Raw genomic sequence first — 17,988 nt, forward strand, 5'->3', positions numbered from 1 at the left:
AAGGTACTTTTCGTCGTGAAAGCAATCAAAACCATATCTATTTCTGTAATATATCTTCCATTCTATCAAATGAGACCAAAAAATGAGAATACAACCATAAAAACCATACGAAGATACTGCTAAGGGGTGGCTAATTACCGAGACGTGAACTCCATTATTTATGCTTAGATTTCTTTCATTTTTGGTGTATGTTAGGAAACATCTTTCCACCATACATTGCCCAAGTTTCAATAAGATAGTCCAACAAACAAATGAGATACAATTCCCTAAATCAAGAGCAAGAGCCCCTCACCAGCGTCAAGGAACCTGCCTCAAGGTCTGCTCGCTTATGGAAATTTTGCTCGCATATGGAAACAAAAAATCGACCCATCGACTGCTCGTAATTGGAAAAACTCACATGTGGATGCGCTTGAAAGTAGAGGTTCCACTGTATGTGATCCATTGCATATCAAAACCACCTATACGTATTCTGTAACAACAATACTGACCTATGTAACATCTACATACCAGTGACACTTACCTTGTAAAGGTCTAATACTGTTCATATGTATACTGTAGGATTCGACTTTTAGTGGAAATTGCAGTTACTGGTATATGCATCAATTTGAAAATTGCCAGTTATGGAATTAAACCTTCATAAACTACATAAGGTGAAGAGAGTAGTGAGAGTGCAAAAGGAGAGTGGATGATAGAGTGGGAGAGGTACTGTCAAGAAATTTTAATGAAAATAAGAAGAAATTTTGGAGTGAGTTAAACAAGTTAAGAAAGCCTAGGGAACAAATGGATTTGTCAGTTAAAAACAGAGTAGGGGAGTTAGTAGATGGGGAGATGGAGGTTTTGGGTAGATGGCGAGAATATTTCGAGGAACTTTTAAATGTCGACGAAGAAAGGGAGGTGGCAATTTCATGCACTGGCCAGGGAGGTATACCATCTTTTAGGAGTGAAGAAGAGCAGGATGCGAGTGTGGGGGAGGTGCGTGAGGCATTACGTAGAATGAAAGGGGGTAAAGCAGCTGGAATTGATGAGATCATGACAGAAATGTTAAAAGCAGGGGGACACAGTGTTGGAGTGGTTGGTATTTTTGTTTAATAAATGTATGAAAGAGGGGAAGGTACCTAGGGATTGGCAGAGAGCATGTATAGTCCCTTTATATAAAGGAAAGAAGGACGAAAGAAATTGTAAAAATTATAGAGGAATAAGTTTACTGAGTATACCAGGAAAAGTGTACGGTAGGGCTATTATTGAAAGAATTACAAGACAGAATGTAGAATTGCGGATGAGCCTGGAGGTTTTAGAGTGGGTAGGGATGTGTAGATCAAGTCTTTACATTGAAGCATATATGTGAGCAGTATTTAGATAAAGGTAGGGAAGTTTTTATTGCATTTATGGATTTAGAAAAGGCACATGATAGAGTGGATAGTTAAGCAATGTGGCAGATGTTGCAAGTAGTATATGGAATAGGTGTTAAGTTACTAAATGCTGTAAAGAGTTTTTATGAGGATAGTGAGGTTCAGGTTAGAGTGTGTAGAAGAGAGGGAGACTGCTTCCCAGTAAAAGTAGGTCTTAGACAGGTATGTGTAATGTCACCATGGTTGTTTAATATATTTATAGACAGGGTTGTAAAACAAGTGTTCGAGAGAGGGGTGGGATTAAATTATGGGGAATTAAATACAAAATGGGAAGTGACAGTTACTTTTTGCTGATGATACTGTGCTTATGGGAGATTCTAAAGAAAAATTGCAAAGGTTAGTGGACGAATTTGGGAGTGTGTGTAAAGGTAGAAAGTTGAAAGTGAACATAGAAAAGAGTTAGGTGATGAGGGTATCAAATGATTTAGATAAAGAAAAATTGGATATCAAATTGGGGAGGAGGAGTATGGAAGTAGTGAATGTTTTCAGGTATTTGGGAGTTGACGTGTCAGTGGATGGATTTATGAAGGATGAGGTTAATCATAGAATTGATGAAGGAAAAAAGGCGAGTTGTGTGCTGAGGTATATGTGGAGAGAAAAACATTATCTAAGGAGGCAAAGAAGGGAATGTACGAAAGTATAGTAGTACCAACACTCTTTTATGGGTGTGAAGCTTGGGTTGTAAATGCTGCAGTGAGGAGGCAGTTGGAGGCAGTGGAAATGTCCTGTCTAAGGGCAATGTGTGGTGTAAATATTATGCAGAAAATTCAGAGTGTGGAAATTAGGAGAAGGTGAGGAGTTAATAAAAGTATTAGTCAGAGGGCTGAAGAGGGCTTGTTGAGGTGGTTTGGTCATTTACAGAGAATGGATGTTAGGTAAGACACATATGCAACAGTTAGGTATCTTTATTTCGAAACGTTTCGCCCACACAGTAGGCTTCTTCAGTCGAGTACAGAAAAGTTGATAGAAGCAGAAGATACTTGAAGACGTAATCAGTCCATCACCCTTGAAGTTTTGAGGTGATCAGTCCCTCAGTCTGGAGAAGAGTATTGTTCCATAGTCTGAAACAATATGCAGTTGAAGTGACAGGATGGAGCCTATATACCGCCAGGAGGTGAGATGTAGACCACTCCATATTGTTTCAGAATATGGAACAATACTCTTCTCCAGACTGAGGGACTGACCACCTCAAAACTTCAAGGGTGATGGACTGATTACATCGTCTTCAAGTATCTTCTGCTTCTATCAACTTTTCTGTACTCGACTGAAGAAGCCTACTGTGTGGGCGAAACGTTTCGAAATAAAGATACCGAACTGTTGCATGTGTGTCTTACCTAACAACCTGTCGGTATTTTATACCATTTTAATGTTCACAGAGAATGGATCAAAGTAGAATGACATGGAGAGCATATAAATCTGTAGGGGAAGGAAGGCAGGGTAGGGGTAGTCTTCGAAAGGGTTGGAGGGAGGGGGTAAAGGAGGTATTGTGGGTGAGGGGTTTGGACTTCTAGCAAGCATGCGTGAGCATGTTAGATAGGAGTGAATGGAGACAAGTGGTATTTGAGACCTGACGAGCTGTTGGAGTGTGAGCAGGGTAATATTTAGTGAAGGAATTCAGGGAAACCGGTTATTTTATATAACCGGACTTGAGTCCTGGAAATGGGAGTACAATGCCTGCACTCTAAAGGAGGGGTTTGGGATATTGGCAGTTTGGAGGGATATATTGTGTATTTTTATACGTATATACTTCTAAACTGTTGTATTCTGCTCACCTCTGCAAAACCAGTGATTATGTGTGAGCGAGGTGGAAGTGTTGAATGATGAAAGTATTTTCTTTTTGGGGATTTTCTTTCTTTTTGGGGATTTTCTTTCTTTTTGGGTCACCCTGCCTCGGTGGGAGACGGTAAAGGGTTAATAAATCCCTTCACCGGGCAGGTCCGAGTGTACTCGGACCTGAATGTGTGGTTTTTGGGCATGTCCTCCTACTCCCCCTGCACATTTGGGTTCTCATTCTATTTCTGACCAATCACAAGCCTTCCCTGAGTCGCTCCAGCTAAGTGGCGATGGCGTCTCCTTGCTTCCCATTGGTCGAGAGAGCAAAATGTAAACACTTCTAGCTTGGAGTCGCCCAGACTCTTTTTTTTCAGCGAGTGCTCCACGTATTCTTGCATTTCACCCTCTACAATGTCAGTAAGTGCTGATTTGTGTGTCTAATGTGTAAATGAATAGTTTATCTATATTTTGATATATATATAAAGATGTTGTGAAACATAATAAGAGTGCACCATGCAAATGAAAAAAGTGCAACAAAAGAGGTCCGAGTACACTCGGACCTGCCCGTTTAGGAGATAGCTATTTTCAAGTTTCAGTATATAAATATTTCCATAAAATTTGGTAGTGTATGTACGAATTCAGTAGTGGTCTGGGTGTGTACAGAACATTTTTATTGTCCTTCCAGATCAATCAGAAATTGTTCTATGGCGAGTCCCCCAAGGGTAAGTCGAAATTTGTCTGTGTTTGGGATGAAAGTGATTCAGATCAAGAGCCAGGTGACCTGGAATTGGTGGACATTGATGATGAATACTTGTCACCAAATGCAGAGGTGTCAACAGATGAGGAGGAGGAAGCTGGGCCACCAGCCAAAAAGCAGAAATTGAACAAGAAGAAACGTATTTCGGTGGAGGAGTACCCTGATGAAGAAGAGCTTCAAGATGATCTTGCTTCTCAAACACACCCAATGGAAGAATGATGACATACAGACTGACCCTTTGCCTGCATATGAACATATAAAGCCTATTGAAATTAGGTCTGCATATGATTATTTTACAGACTTTTTTCTCAAGACATGATAGACAACATTACATTTCAAACTAATCTGTATGCCCGGCAAAAAACATACTACTTTTCAAACAGATTCTGAGGAAATTACTAGGTTCATAGGTGTTCTGTTGTATATGGGTTACACTGTACAACCATCCATTGAGGACTATTGGGGAAGTGCAAGTAAGGTACCTCAAGTTGCAGAAGTCATGGGATCAAAGAGGTTTAGGTTGCTTAGGCGTACGATTCATTTCAATGATAACACATGAAAGAAGGGTAATGACAGATTCCACAAAATAAGGCCTCTTTACAATGCACTAACTAAAGCTTGCTTGAAAGTTCCAGCTATACCCAAGCAGTCTGTTGATGAAGTTATGGTTGCTTTCAAGGGTAAAACAGCTGGAAACCTAAGGCAATACATCAAAAACAAACCAGACAAGTGGGGTTTCAAACTCTTCTGTCGTGCACGTGAAGATGGAATCATACATGATATACTCATGTATCAAGGTAACCAAACTTTTGAGAACCATCACATAAAGCTGCCAAATGAAGAAAGTAAACTCCCAATGAGTTCCAAGATTGTTCTTGTATTTGCAGGATCTCTCGACAAAAGAAATACATCAGCAATCTATGTTGATAATTTCTTTTCAAGTCTACCTTTGGTCAAGGTACTGAGAGACAAGTATAACTGCAGGTACACTGGAACAGTACCTGATAACAGATGTGGTAAGCCACAACTGATGCCTGTCAAAGAAATGGAAAAGAGCAATGTGGCCAGGAGCACTTTTGAGTTCAAAAGCAATGATGATATCTTTCTTGTAAGATGGAAGGACAACAAAGTTGTGACTAGTGACAAATGATGTGGGAGTTTATCCTCCGAGTCTTATTGAAAGATATGACAAGGTATCAAAGACGAAAGACCACTTTGAGTGCCCAGGAATCATCAAGAACTACAATGCACACATGGGAGGTATTGCCAAAAGTAACATGTTGGTGCATCTTTACAAAACACCACTGAAATCAAAACGTTGGTACATGCGGCTGTTTGTTTATGTTCTGGATCTTGCTGTTGTGAATGCGTGGCTTCTTAACTGTCATGATTGTCGGTCACTAAAAATGCAATGCAAGCCACTGAAGGTATTCAGGCTTGACATCTCTGTCACTGCAAGATCCAAAGGACAAAAGTGCAACCGCACCAGCATGAGACTAACTCCAAGAGGTTCACCCAGTACTTCTTTGGTTGACAGTAGTGATGAATTGTCAAACGTGGAATTCCCATCTGGATTTCGGTTCCAACGTGCAGAAAGGCCAGATGACAGTGTGAGGTTGGATAAACAGCTAGGTCACTGGCCAGTGCTAGGTAAGCTGCTTACATGCAAGTATTGCAGCAAAAAGAATAATCATGTCACATCCTCATTTTCCTGTGCCACATGCAAAGTAAATCTATGCATCAAGAAGGATAGAAATTGTTTCATAGTTTCATTGCAGAAATTAGTGATGATTGTTCTTTCTCAGGAATATTTCATTTGTAAGTTGTATCCCATTGCAATGTGTCATTATTGATAAGTAGTTCCTATTTCTATTTTTTTTAATGCTTACAAAATGCTCAGAAACAAGTTCCATTTATGTTTTTTTGTATTGTCTACTTGTATAATAAATTTAAAAAATAGTTTTTTTTTTTTATCAATTGCAACCTTGCAACATTTTAAATTGTTATACCCTTAACGGGCAGGTCCGAGTTTACTCGGACTTCGCATATCTGTAATTGCTCGACACGTAACTTTTACAACTCCATTTATATGGCCTCACTGACCTTACATCGAGCGGCTCTATCCCCTCATACGAAATCACTTTCAAATTCGCATTTTGGTCTGCCTTGGCCTCTGAAGGGTATTAAAAAAAAAAAAAAAAGCTACAATAATTTTGGAAAATGTTAATTTGGTTAAGAAAAACTAGTGTCTAATGAAGAGGAGTTCCTGAAGCTTAGCAAGAATGGCGAGAGGCTTGGGACTGCTGGAAGCACTACATCACATGCAACAGCCTGGTGAGAATGACAACAATCTAGGAAGGTTACTTACTACCCAAATTCTGCTCATTACCTATTTTTTTTTTATTTTACTTTTTTTTTTTTGTAAATGTGCTCTTCCTGACACTCTTTCTATTTCTCTGAAGATGTGTAACCAAATAAAAGCACTCAGGTATTCCTGTATTTTTTTTATGCTTACACATACATACATACACACACGTAAAAAAAAAAAACTTATTATACTATACAGTCTGTGCAAAAAGTTATGACTGACCGCAGGACAAACTTTTGGTCAGTGAAACATAAGGCAATAGACTGTTGAAGTGTGGACTTTGTAGAAATTTTGGAAACAACTGAGACACAAATAGAGAGAGAGAGAGACTCGTGCAGCTTTATGAGTGGCTTATCCACCATTGGGTCAAACTCTGCACTCTGTTCACTAAAGCTCAGATAATGGTGTATTGGATGGATAATAATGTTAGAAGAGAACAAAACACTGTCCTCTTCTAACATTACTATCACTCACATACATCTGAGCTTCACCGAATGCAGTAGGGCCCCGCCTTATGGCGCTACGCTAACATGGCAATTTCAAATTACTGTGACCAAAACTTGCTATACGGCTCCCGGTCTTTCTAATATGGCACGCCCTACCTGATTTGTTTACATTCTCTGTGAGCACATCTCTATGTCTGGAAACATTCCAAAATTTCAAGTGTTTTAAAGTTACTGCATATTTTATATGTACTCTGATAATTATACTTATGTGTACCTGTACCTAAATATACTTACACACTGTGCTGGCATGTAGGTACACATTAAAATCACTAAGTCTCTCTCTATTCTTGATGCCACATTAACAATAATACGTAATCTCTTGGGCATTAAATGTCGTATATTACTTCAATATAAACATTTCCATTAATCCATCTATGATACTTTTTTCAACATTATATAATAAACATGCTACATAACATATAAACATGATAAATACACCCCACCCTTAGTTAATCTTAAGTTAATTTTAAGCCTGCCCATAATGCTCTGCATACAAGGGGCTTTGGCATGCTGCACTTTAAAAATTGTATTCCTTGTGTACTTCTCTGTATCATGTTCAAATTAATAAATAAATAAATAAATAAATATGATAGTCAGGCAACTTGTAGTCCAACATCAGAGAAAATGTCACTATAATATTACTGGGTAACTAGAAAATTATTCCTTTCGTATGCCTTCACTCAGAGAATCATTTCCTCTAAAAATGGTGTTACATGAGAACGGGAGTGTTTCTCTTTATTTATTCTACTGTATCAACATGGAGACAACTTGTACACAATGTCAAGTGTTTGTATTACAGTATAATACAAACATGTATGAATGAAAACCAGACACGTTTGCCTGGTTTGTTTACATTACATGTGGGTGGGGTGGGGCAGGGAGGATTGCCCCGACTGGCTACCATACTTCCCAAACATGACATCCTACAAATAAAACTCACCTCTCACCCTACATTAAGACTACAAATATTTTAAGGTAATTAATGAATGTACTGTACAGTGGAACCTTGGTTTTCGTTTGCCCTGGTTTTTGTTGAATTTGGTTTTTGACGACTTTTTTCGTCAAAATATTGTCCCAGCTTTCGTTTGTCACCTTGGTTTTCATCCGCCGTACTGAATGTGTCCACATGCCTGCACCCATACAAAGTATCCCATGCACGCATTCTGAGTCAGTCTGGCTTTGATTCTTGTCGAGTGAACATTACCCTGCAGAATCGTACGAAACATTTCGTAATAATCGATCATTTTTTTTGTGCTTGTTTATTGAGTGTGACTGCTAAATAAGCCATCATGGGGCCAAAGAAAGTTCCAAGTGCCAGCCCTTTGATAAAGAAGGTGAGGAACATGACAGAATTCAAGAAAGAACTTGTAGAAAAGTACGATTAAAAAGCAATTAAGGACATTTGTGCAAAGTGGAGAGAGGTGCAAAGTACTGTGGAGATATATCACCCTAACAAAGCTGTTGCAAGCTGTGTTTGCAACACATTCAGTGACAATGCCATGTCCCATTTTAGGCAAATCTTAAAGAGATGCCGGAAACAGACCTCTCTGGACAGATTTTTTTGTGCGACAGGGGTACAGTGACTCTCAAGCTGGTCCTAGTGCCAGTAAAAGACAAAGAAAGGGAAGTAATCCCAGGTAGGGACTTGACACCTGAAGTCCTTATGGAAGGGGATTCCCCTTCCAAACAAACTCTCCCCCCTCTCCCCTCCTTGCCATCTTCCATATGCCAACAAGTCTCCAATAAAGGTAAAACTGATTTATATGTTCATTTATCCCTTAAAATCAGTGCTTTATATTTATTTCTGATTGTTTTCTGTATGTAAAACTATAGTTATTCTCTATAAAATGTACTTTTTGTTAATATTTTTGGGTGTCTGGAAGGATTAATTGGATTTACATTATTTCTTATGGGAAATATTGCTTTAGTTTTTGTTGAATCTGGTTTTCATCACTCTCTCTGGAACAAATTAAAAATGAAAACTGGGGTTCCACTGTATATGCATTTTATCACTCTGGAGAGTGATAAAATTAAAAGTTGTAATATATAGTGGAACCTCAAATATCGAACTTTCTTCGTTCCAGACGGCTGTTCGAGTGCCGTTACCGAATGAATTTATTCCCATCAGGAATAATGTAAATTAGATTAGTTCATTTCAGACCCTCAAAAATACACTTACAAAAATACTTACTTAATTGCTTGAGTTGTGAGCAGTTCAATATTTGAGGTTCCACTGTACATATTACGTTTGGGTTGGGTGGGCCGACCTGGCTGGCTTCCATACTTCCCAAACCTGACTTCCTACAAATAAAACTCACCTCTCACCCTACATTAACCCCTTGACTGTTGTAACCCCAAATCCTGAGGCATCTCCTGGTGTCGCAAAATTTCCGAAAAAAACAAAAATTCTTATGAAATGATAGAGAATCTTTTCCCGATTGTAATGACACTAAAAGAATGAAATTTGATGGAAAACTTACGGAATTACACTCTCACGAAGTTAGCGATCTCGGCGATACGTATTTATGGATCGGCGATTTCGCCCACTTCGAGCCGTATTTTAGGCTAATTCCATTGTTCCAGTCGACCAAACTCATAGCTATTTCTTTAGAACTCCATTTGTTCTATCGATTGAGTACAAGAAACTGCCTATTTACCAATTTCAACTACCCAATAACATGGTCAGAATTTTGAAATTTGGCCAATTTCACAAAAATTAAAAAATATGACAATTTCAAAATAGGGTCCAGAATGAACAATGTAGACATTCCAGGCTCTAAAATAACATTTTTCTTTGTTCATCAGTCACGTCTCCAGGCCCCTCGGATATTACCCTTGCTTCCTATTTTGAATTTTTATTCAAACAAAAAAGAAAAGATTTACTGTTATGCAAATTACTGCAATATAGTAATAATTTTATAAATAATGTCAACCCATTCATGACTGCATATTAGAATGGCTACTTGGGCATTTATTGGAAAATGACATCATTTGTTTACTTTTGAACATCCGCAAAAATCAAACATTCCCCTACTTTGAGCTCCATTTCAAGGTTCTTTTCATAGTAAAACCAATCAAAATCACCTCTATTTCTATAATATGTTTTCCATTCTATCAAATGAGACCAAAAAAACGAGAATAGAACCATAAACACTATACGAAAATAGACCACAAAGTCAGCATTTTAATAACAAAAAAAAAACAGTCAGAGCTTTTTTTTCTCATTATGCAATGCGTGCTGCAGGATTTTTTTTATATGGTGCACACAGACCCATTCTCTCACATGTGGGCCTACCAGCTTTCTCCTGCTCGATTTGAAGCCGCTGGAATTTGAGTATATCTACTTCAAAATGGTGGCTCGTAAGACGTATATATACAACAGAAACAGTCAAAGGGTTAAGACTACAAATATTTTAGGGTAATTAATGAATATACTGTATACATATTTTATCGCTATGGGGCACTTTAATTAAATGTCGTAGTATATTACGAGTGGGTGGGGTGGGCTGACCTGGCTGGCTACCATACCTCCCAAACCTGACTTCTTACAAATAAAACACCTCTCGCCCTACACTAAGACTACAAATATTTTAAGGTAAGTAATGAGTGTACTATTTGTGTATTTTACTTTTTATTATATTTAATGCCTAGTTCTATTGCTAACTTAATATATGTTAGTGTAAACTTGTTATCTGGCACTTTTATGCATTTGTAAGTGGAAAAAAATGGTGTTCTGCTTTCCAGCAGTAGCCAGAAACCTAACCTGCCTATAAGTGGGGCCCTACTATATAGTGCAGAGCTCAACCCAACGGTGAATGAGACCACCCTTGAAGCTGCGTGGCCCCACTTGTAGCAGGTGTATGAAAGTCCAAACTGCAACCATCTGTTGCTATACATTTCAATTATCAATAGCTTTTCCACACAGACTGTACAAGGGCTACAGATGAAGAAAATTCAATGCGGTACCCGTGCTGAACCTTCTGTAACTTAATGAATTTTTAGTATGATGTATTAGATCAAATAAAACATAATCAAAAGGTCACAAACCTCTATTTCTATAATTAGAACAATTATTTTTTCAAGAGGCTGCAAGTATTCCTGTAGTACCACCCTACATAAACTTACTAAAGGCAAGATACTTACTCAGGCTCAGCATAAACTTCCTCTATAACAAGGAAAGTACACTAAGTTGAATACTGCCTAAAATGTTTAAAACAAGTTGGTGCATAAAGCAGTGATAGCAGTTTTACTACAAGATATACAGTAGTGGCAAATCTTAAGGTACATTGCCTTACCTTGTACTTGAGGATAGTGTGGAGGCCCTTAAGCCAGTCAGAGATAGAGATGGAGGGAAGAGGGGAAGCAGAGTCTTGATTTTGAAGGCTAGCTGCAGTGCTTGTGACACTCGGCAGCAATGGCAAGGCAGTGTTGCACAGGGCCTCACACAGTGGACACAAATACTCTAGCTTCTCTATGTCGAAGCTCAGATTTTGACGGAAACTAAAAAAAAAAGTGCAAACAAGGTAAATTATAAGCCTTTACTCAAAATTCAGACATGCACAATCTAATTTGCTTATTCTAATAATGGAAGTATGACAGAAATAATGAATTATCAATTTGCTGAATAATATTTACAAAATGAGAAATAATTATGATTATACAGTGTACCATAAGGTAGATGCTGCTTAATAACACTGATGACAACCACGTGAACAACTGAAAAGACCATGTTAAGCTGACCATCACCTCATTATGTTAGATAGTAATAAGGTGAATAACGCTTTATGGATAATAAATAATATCAGCAGTATGAACAAGGTTAACTAATGTAGGGATATCTGTCATAAGCCTAACCACTTTTTTCACACATTTCACCACGTCATACCAGTGTACCAATGTAAATTCTTCATAAAACTTAGCTCCAGAAAGATCAGAGGTATTATCTCTTTATTTATTTATTTATTTATTTATTTAATGTCTTTGCAAACAGTACATTGAGATTGTGTATAAATAGTGGGTTGCAATGCAAAGAGAGCCTCTATTATGCCTTGGCATTATGGGCCAACTTAACATTATTGGCTTACATTCTACTTAATATTAAGGAGTAGTATAACATAGTTGTACAGTAGGAAAGTAATTATTTCATAGTTGTACAGTAGAATATTAATTATAAATGAATCAAAATTTGTATAATACAAAGATATATGTAGTATTTATATTCTAAAATGCTTTTGTGAAAAACAATGATTCAATTATATTCCTGTCAACAATGGATAAAAGGTTCAATGTGATTGTTTCAGTTATGATGTGGGAGTACATAGGTGAGTAAATGTGTACTGAGTATTTAGCATTTAGTCTAGGGTGATTAAGTGGCTTTTGAGAAGTCTTAAATTGATTTTCAGACTGGGTTACTTTAATATCTTCTGGTAATGAATTCCATATTTTGGGGCCCTTTATGTGCATAGAGTTTTTACACAGTGTAATATGGACACGAGGTATATCAAAAAGATCTGCGTCTTGTGTTGTGGTCATGTGTCCTGTTTAGGTTGGTGAGGAAAAGTTTGAGTGAGGGGTTTATACTTGCGTGTATTGTTCTGTGTATGTAGTAGGCACATGAATAAGTATGGATGTTCTTAATGGTAAGCAGATTCAGACTTTTGAAAATTGGTGGAGTATGCTGACAGGAGTGGGAATTTGTTATCATTCTTATTGCTGCCTTTTGCTGGGTTATTAGGGGTTTTAGGTGATTGGATGTTGTTGATCCCCATGCACAAATTCCATATGTGAGATAAGGGTATATGAGTGAATGGTAATGTGCCAGGAGAGCTGATTGTGGAACGTAGTACCTTATCTTTGATAGTATGCCTACAGTCTTGGAGATTTTCTTGGTGATATGTTGTATGCGTGTCCAGAACTTAAGGCTACTGTCAAGGTGGATACCTAGGAATTTTCCCTCTGAGTCTTGTGACTGATGATCCATTTAGCGTAATGTTAATTGGATCATTTGCAGCTTTGTTTCCAAACTGAATGAAATAGGTTTTATCAATGTTCAGGGTAAGTTTGTTAGTCATCATCCAGGCAGATATTTTCTGTAATTCAGCATTGACTGTTTTTGCTAGTATGACTGCATTTGGGTGGGAAAATACATATGTAGTGTCATCTGCAAATAATATCGGTTTGAGTAGCTGTGATGCATTCGGCAGATCATTGATGTAGGTGAGAAAGAGGAGTGGTCCAAGGACGCTTCCTTGTGAGACTCCTACTGTGATTGGTTGGGTGTAGTAGTTTGCATCATTTGCATACACATATTGAGTTCTGTTACTAAGGTATGACTTTAGGTAGTTGAGGGAGTGGCCTCTGATACCATAGTGCATTAATTTGGAGTACAGTAGTTCATGGTCGACTGTATCGAAAGCTTTACATAAATCAATGAAAATGCCAAGCAGGACTTCTTTCTTTTCAAGTGCGGTATATATTAGTTCTAGCATGTGTATGATAGCGGCATTTGTGCTTTTATTATTTCTGAATCCAAACTGACAAGGGTTTAATATGTTGTGTGAAACGAGGTAGGAATAGATCCATCTATGAATAAATTTTTCAAAGATTTTAGAGAGCAGTGGCAAGTTAGATATTGGTCTATAGTTATTCAAGTCAGCTTGGTCACCTCCTTTATGGATCGGAGTGACCCTCACTATTTTGAGGATTGTTGGGAAGGTAGATGATTCAATGGATACTTCAACTGTGAGGCAAGATATATAAGACATTATCAAAACAGACTAATATAAGAGGGTGCAGAACACTGAGAAATTCATGGAAATTGTATACTTAAATGAGTTGTATAAGATGCTAAAAAGCATTGTTTGTAAATAAATACAGTAATATTCTAGAAGTGGGAAGAGTGGAGTCAAAACAGTAACAAGCAGACACCATAACCAAATTCAAAGGCAGATTATTTAACTAAATGCAAATAAAGCCCAAGAGTTAGAACCCTAACTCTGTCAGGTAAAAACATGCACTTACACACACTAAAGTTGTGGGGAAGAGGGGTGAAGGCAGAAGCAACCACATATAGGCGAGTACATATAGATACACACACTGGCCGAGGTGGCAAGAAGAGCTCACTCGAGTAGAGCAAAGTTACTGGTTATGGGAGATTTCAACCACAGGGAAATCAACTGGGAAAACTTGGAGCCACACAGAGGTCCCAAAACATGGAGAGCCAAGATGATGGATGTGGTACTGGAAAACCTCATGCATCAACATGTTAAGGACACTACCAGAGAGAGAGGGGAGGGTGAACCAGCCAGACTGGACCTTGTGTTCACCATGAGCAGTTCAGACATTGAGGACATCACATATGAGAGGCCCCTTGGAGCTAGTGATCACATGGTTGTGTTTTGAATATGTACATAGTAGAGTTACAAGTGGAGGGTAACAGGAGTTAACATAAGAAAGGAGGAATGCTGCAGCAGGCCTGTTGGCCCATACTAGGCAGGTCCTTCACAATCCATCCCACTAACAAAATATTTGCCCAACCCAATTTTCAATGCTACCCAAGAAATAAGCTTTGATAGTTCCATTTACCCATGTGTGTATGTCCTACTCAAATCCAACCCCTCTAACTCATGTATTTACCCAACCTAAATTTGAAACTATCCAAGGTTTTAACCTCGATAATCCTACTAGGCAGACTGTTCCACTTGTCAACTACCCTATTTCCAAACCAATGCTTTCCTGTATCCTTTCTAAATCTAAACTTGTCTAATTTGAATCCATTACTGCAGGTTCTCTCTTGAAGGGATATCCTCAAGACCTTATTTATATGCCCTTTACTGATACCCATCTTCCACTTATACACTTCAATCATGTCTCCCCTCATTATTCATCTAACAAGTGAATGTAATTTAATTAAGGGTCTTCAATCTTTCTTCATAAGGAAGATTTCTAATGCTATGTATTAATTTAGTCATTCCACGCTGAATGTTTTCTAATGAATTTATGTCCATTCTGTAATGTGAAGATCAGAACTAAGCTGCGTAATCTAGGCGAGGCCTTACTAATGATGTATAAAGCTGTAATATAACCTCTGAACTTCTGTTGCTTACACTTCTTGATATATATCACAGTAATCTTGTTTGCCTTATTACATATGCTTAGGCATTGCTGGCATGGTTTAAGGTTACTGCTTATCATAACCCCCAAGTCCTTTTTGCAATCTGTATGGCTAAGTTCTACATTATTTAACTTATGGACACTCCCGAGCTTCAGAACCTTGCATTTATCTACAATGAACTGCATCTGCCAATTTTCTGACCAGGTATTGAGTTTGTCTAAATCTTCCTCAAGTTCCCTGATACTGTATCTACGGCTGAATCAATTATCCTACCTATCTTTGTGTCATCGGTGAATTTGCTCATATCACTTTTAATTCCCTCATCAAGATCATTGATATATATTATAAACAACAATGGGCCCAAGACTGATCCCTGTGGAATGCTACTTGTTACAGATCCCCACTAGGATTTAACACATTTATGCACACCCTCTGCTTCCTGTCTGTGAGCCATGACTCGATCCATGAGAGCACTTTTCCCTCAATGCCGCGAGCTGCCACTTTCTGTCACCCTTAAACTGTCCAAACATAGATCTACGTTTTTTCAACATTTGAAAGTATGTAAAAAAACAGAGATCTTCTTTTCTTTTTTTTTACATTTGAAAACTTGTAAAAAAAAACTTTGATCTACTTTTTTTTTGTTATATTTGAAAATATGTAAAAAAACGTAGATCTACTTTTGGAGCACTACACAAGTGAACGTAAATTTGTTTGGACAGTTTAAGGGTTAACAGTCTTTGGTGTGGTACTCTATTAAAAGCCTTACTAAAATCTAAATAAACAATATCAAATTCTTTATCGTGCTCAACAGCCTCAAAAGCTTTACTGAAGAAAGTTAATAAATTAGTTAGACAAGAACGGCCTCTCGTGAATCCATGCTGAGTGTCATTAATCAAATTATGCTTATCATGATGGCTTCTTATAATCTCAGCTATAATTGACTAGCAATTTGCTTACAATTGAGGTCAGGCTTATCGGCGGTAATTTGAAGGCAACGACTTGTCTCCTGCTTTAAAAATAGCAATTACATTAGCCATCTTCCACATATCAGACACTACACCTATTTGAAGAGATAAATTAAAAATATTAGTTAAGGTTCACAGAGTTCCGTTTTGCATTCCTTAAGAACCCTTGAAAAAAGCTCATCAGGACCTGGCGATTTATTTTGTTTCATTCGGTCTATTTGTTTCATAACCATTTCACTAGTGACTGTGATGTTACATAATTTATCTTTTTCAGGCCCACTATAAAAATTAATTACTGGGATATTGTTAGTGTCTTCCTGTGTAAAAACCAAAAGAAAATAATTATTTAAAATCTAGCACATCTCGTTCTTTGTCAGCAAGATGCCCATAGTTATTTTTAAGGGGCCCTATCTTATCTCTAACTTTTGTTCTATACACTCGGAAAAAACTTTTTGGGTTAGTTTTCGAATCCCTAGCAACTTTAATTTCGCACTCCCGTTTAGCTTTTCTTATCCCCTTTTTAACATCCCTCTTAATGTCAATACAGTGGACCCTCGACATTCGATACTAATCCGTTCCTGAAAGCTTTTGAATGTCGAAAATATCGAAAGTCGAATTAATTTTCCCCATAAGAAATAATGGAAATCAAATTATTCCGTGCAAGACACCCAAAAGTATGAAAAAAAAATTACCATATGAAATATTAAGTTTAATGCAATAGAATAATTACAATAACAACAATAACAATAGATTAATAACAATAGAATAATTGACACTTACCTTTAATGAAGATCTGGTGATGATTGATGGGATGGGAGGAGGGGAGAGTGTGGATGGTGTTAGTGTTTAGAAGGGGAATCCCCTTCCATTAAGATTTGAGATAGCAAGTCCTTTTCCGGGGTTACTTCCCTTCTTTTAATGGCACTAGGACCAGCTTGAGAGTCACTGGACTTCTGTCGCATAACATACCTATCCACAGAGGCCTGTACCTCTCGTTCCTTTATGACTTTCCTAAAGTGGTTCACAACATTGTCAGTGTACAGGTTGCCAACATGGCTTGCAGTAGCTGTGTCAGGGTGATTTTCATCAAAAAAGGTTTGCACTTTAAGCCACATTGCACACATTTCCTTAATCTTTGAAGTAGGCAACTTCTTCAATTTCTCTATCCCCTCCTCTGAAGCAGATTCCTCAGGTCTGGCCTTTTGCTGTTGAAGATGATCTAGCAGCTCATCAGTGGTTAGTTCGTCATTGTCCTCCTCCACCAACTCTTTCACATCCTCCCCACTAACCTCAAACCCCAAGGACTTCCCCAATGCGACAATGGATTCCTCAACTGGCATAGGATTCTCAGGGTTAGCCTCAAACCCTTCAAAATCCCTTTTGTCTACACATTCTGGCCACAGTTTTTTCCCAACAGAGTTCAAGGTCCTCTTAGACACTTCCTCCCAAGCCTTACCTATAAGGTTATTACAATTGAGGATAATAAAGTGATCCTTCCAAAACTCTTTTAGTCAGCTGAGTTTCTGTGGTCACTACAAAGCACTTTTGAAAAAGATTTTGTGTACAGTTTCTTGAAGTTGGAAATGACCTGCTGGTCCATGGGCTGCAGGAGAGGAGTGGTATTAGGAGGCAAAAACTTGACCTTAACCCTTTGACTGTCGCGGTCGTATATGTACGAGATACCGTGTTTGACGTATCTATACGCATAAATTCTAGCGGCTTCAAATCAAGCAGGAGAAAGCTGGTAGGCCCACATGTGAGAGAATGGGTCTCCATGGTCAGTGTGCACCATATAAAAAAAATCGGGGAGCCAGTGGTGCATTGTGGGAATACCATTTCAGTCGTCCTTTTTCAGCATGTCTAGCGGTAAGAAATATGTGACTTCCCTTCAAATCTGGGACTCTTCTCTTCCCAAGTGATGCTCTAACATGATGGAAGTGTCAATGAAGATCAATTTCATGATTTCGAGGAGTTTGAGACCAAAAGCAATGGAGGAGGAGGAAGAAGAGGAGGAGGAGGAGGAGGAGGAGGAGGAAGAAGAGGAGGAGGAGGAAGAGGAGGAGGAGGAGGAAGAAGAAGAGGAGGAGGAAGAAGAAG

The 17,988-nt window shown here is 38.2% G+C and overlaps 1 protein-coding gene across 6 annotated transcripts in view; it reads right to left on the bottom strand.

The window, feature by feature from the left end:
* Ubr1 (Ubr1 ubiquitin ligase) overlaps positions 1–17,988 on the bottom strand; it is a 288,431-nt gene that overhangs the window by 113,858 nt on the left and 156,585 nt on the right. For all 6 annotated transcript variants that reach the window (XM_070083324.1, XM_070083319.1, XM_070083320.1 and 3 more), the window contains exon 22: positions 11,109–11,313. In XM_070083324.1, coding sequence (XP_069939425.1) covers positions 11,109–11,313 — 205 coding nt within the window. The remainder of the gene's footprint in view (positions 1–11,108; positions 11,314–17,988) is intronic.

Source organism: Cherax quadricarinatus, chromosome 9, assembly GCF_038502225.1.
Source record: "Cherax quadricarinatus isolate ZL_2023a chromosome 9, ASM3850222v1, whole genome shotgun sequence".
Taxonomy (NCBI): Eukaryota; Metazoa; Arthropoda; class Malacostraca; order Decapoda; family Parastacidae; genus Cherax; species Cherax quadricarinatus.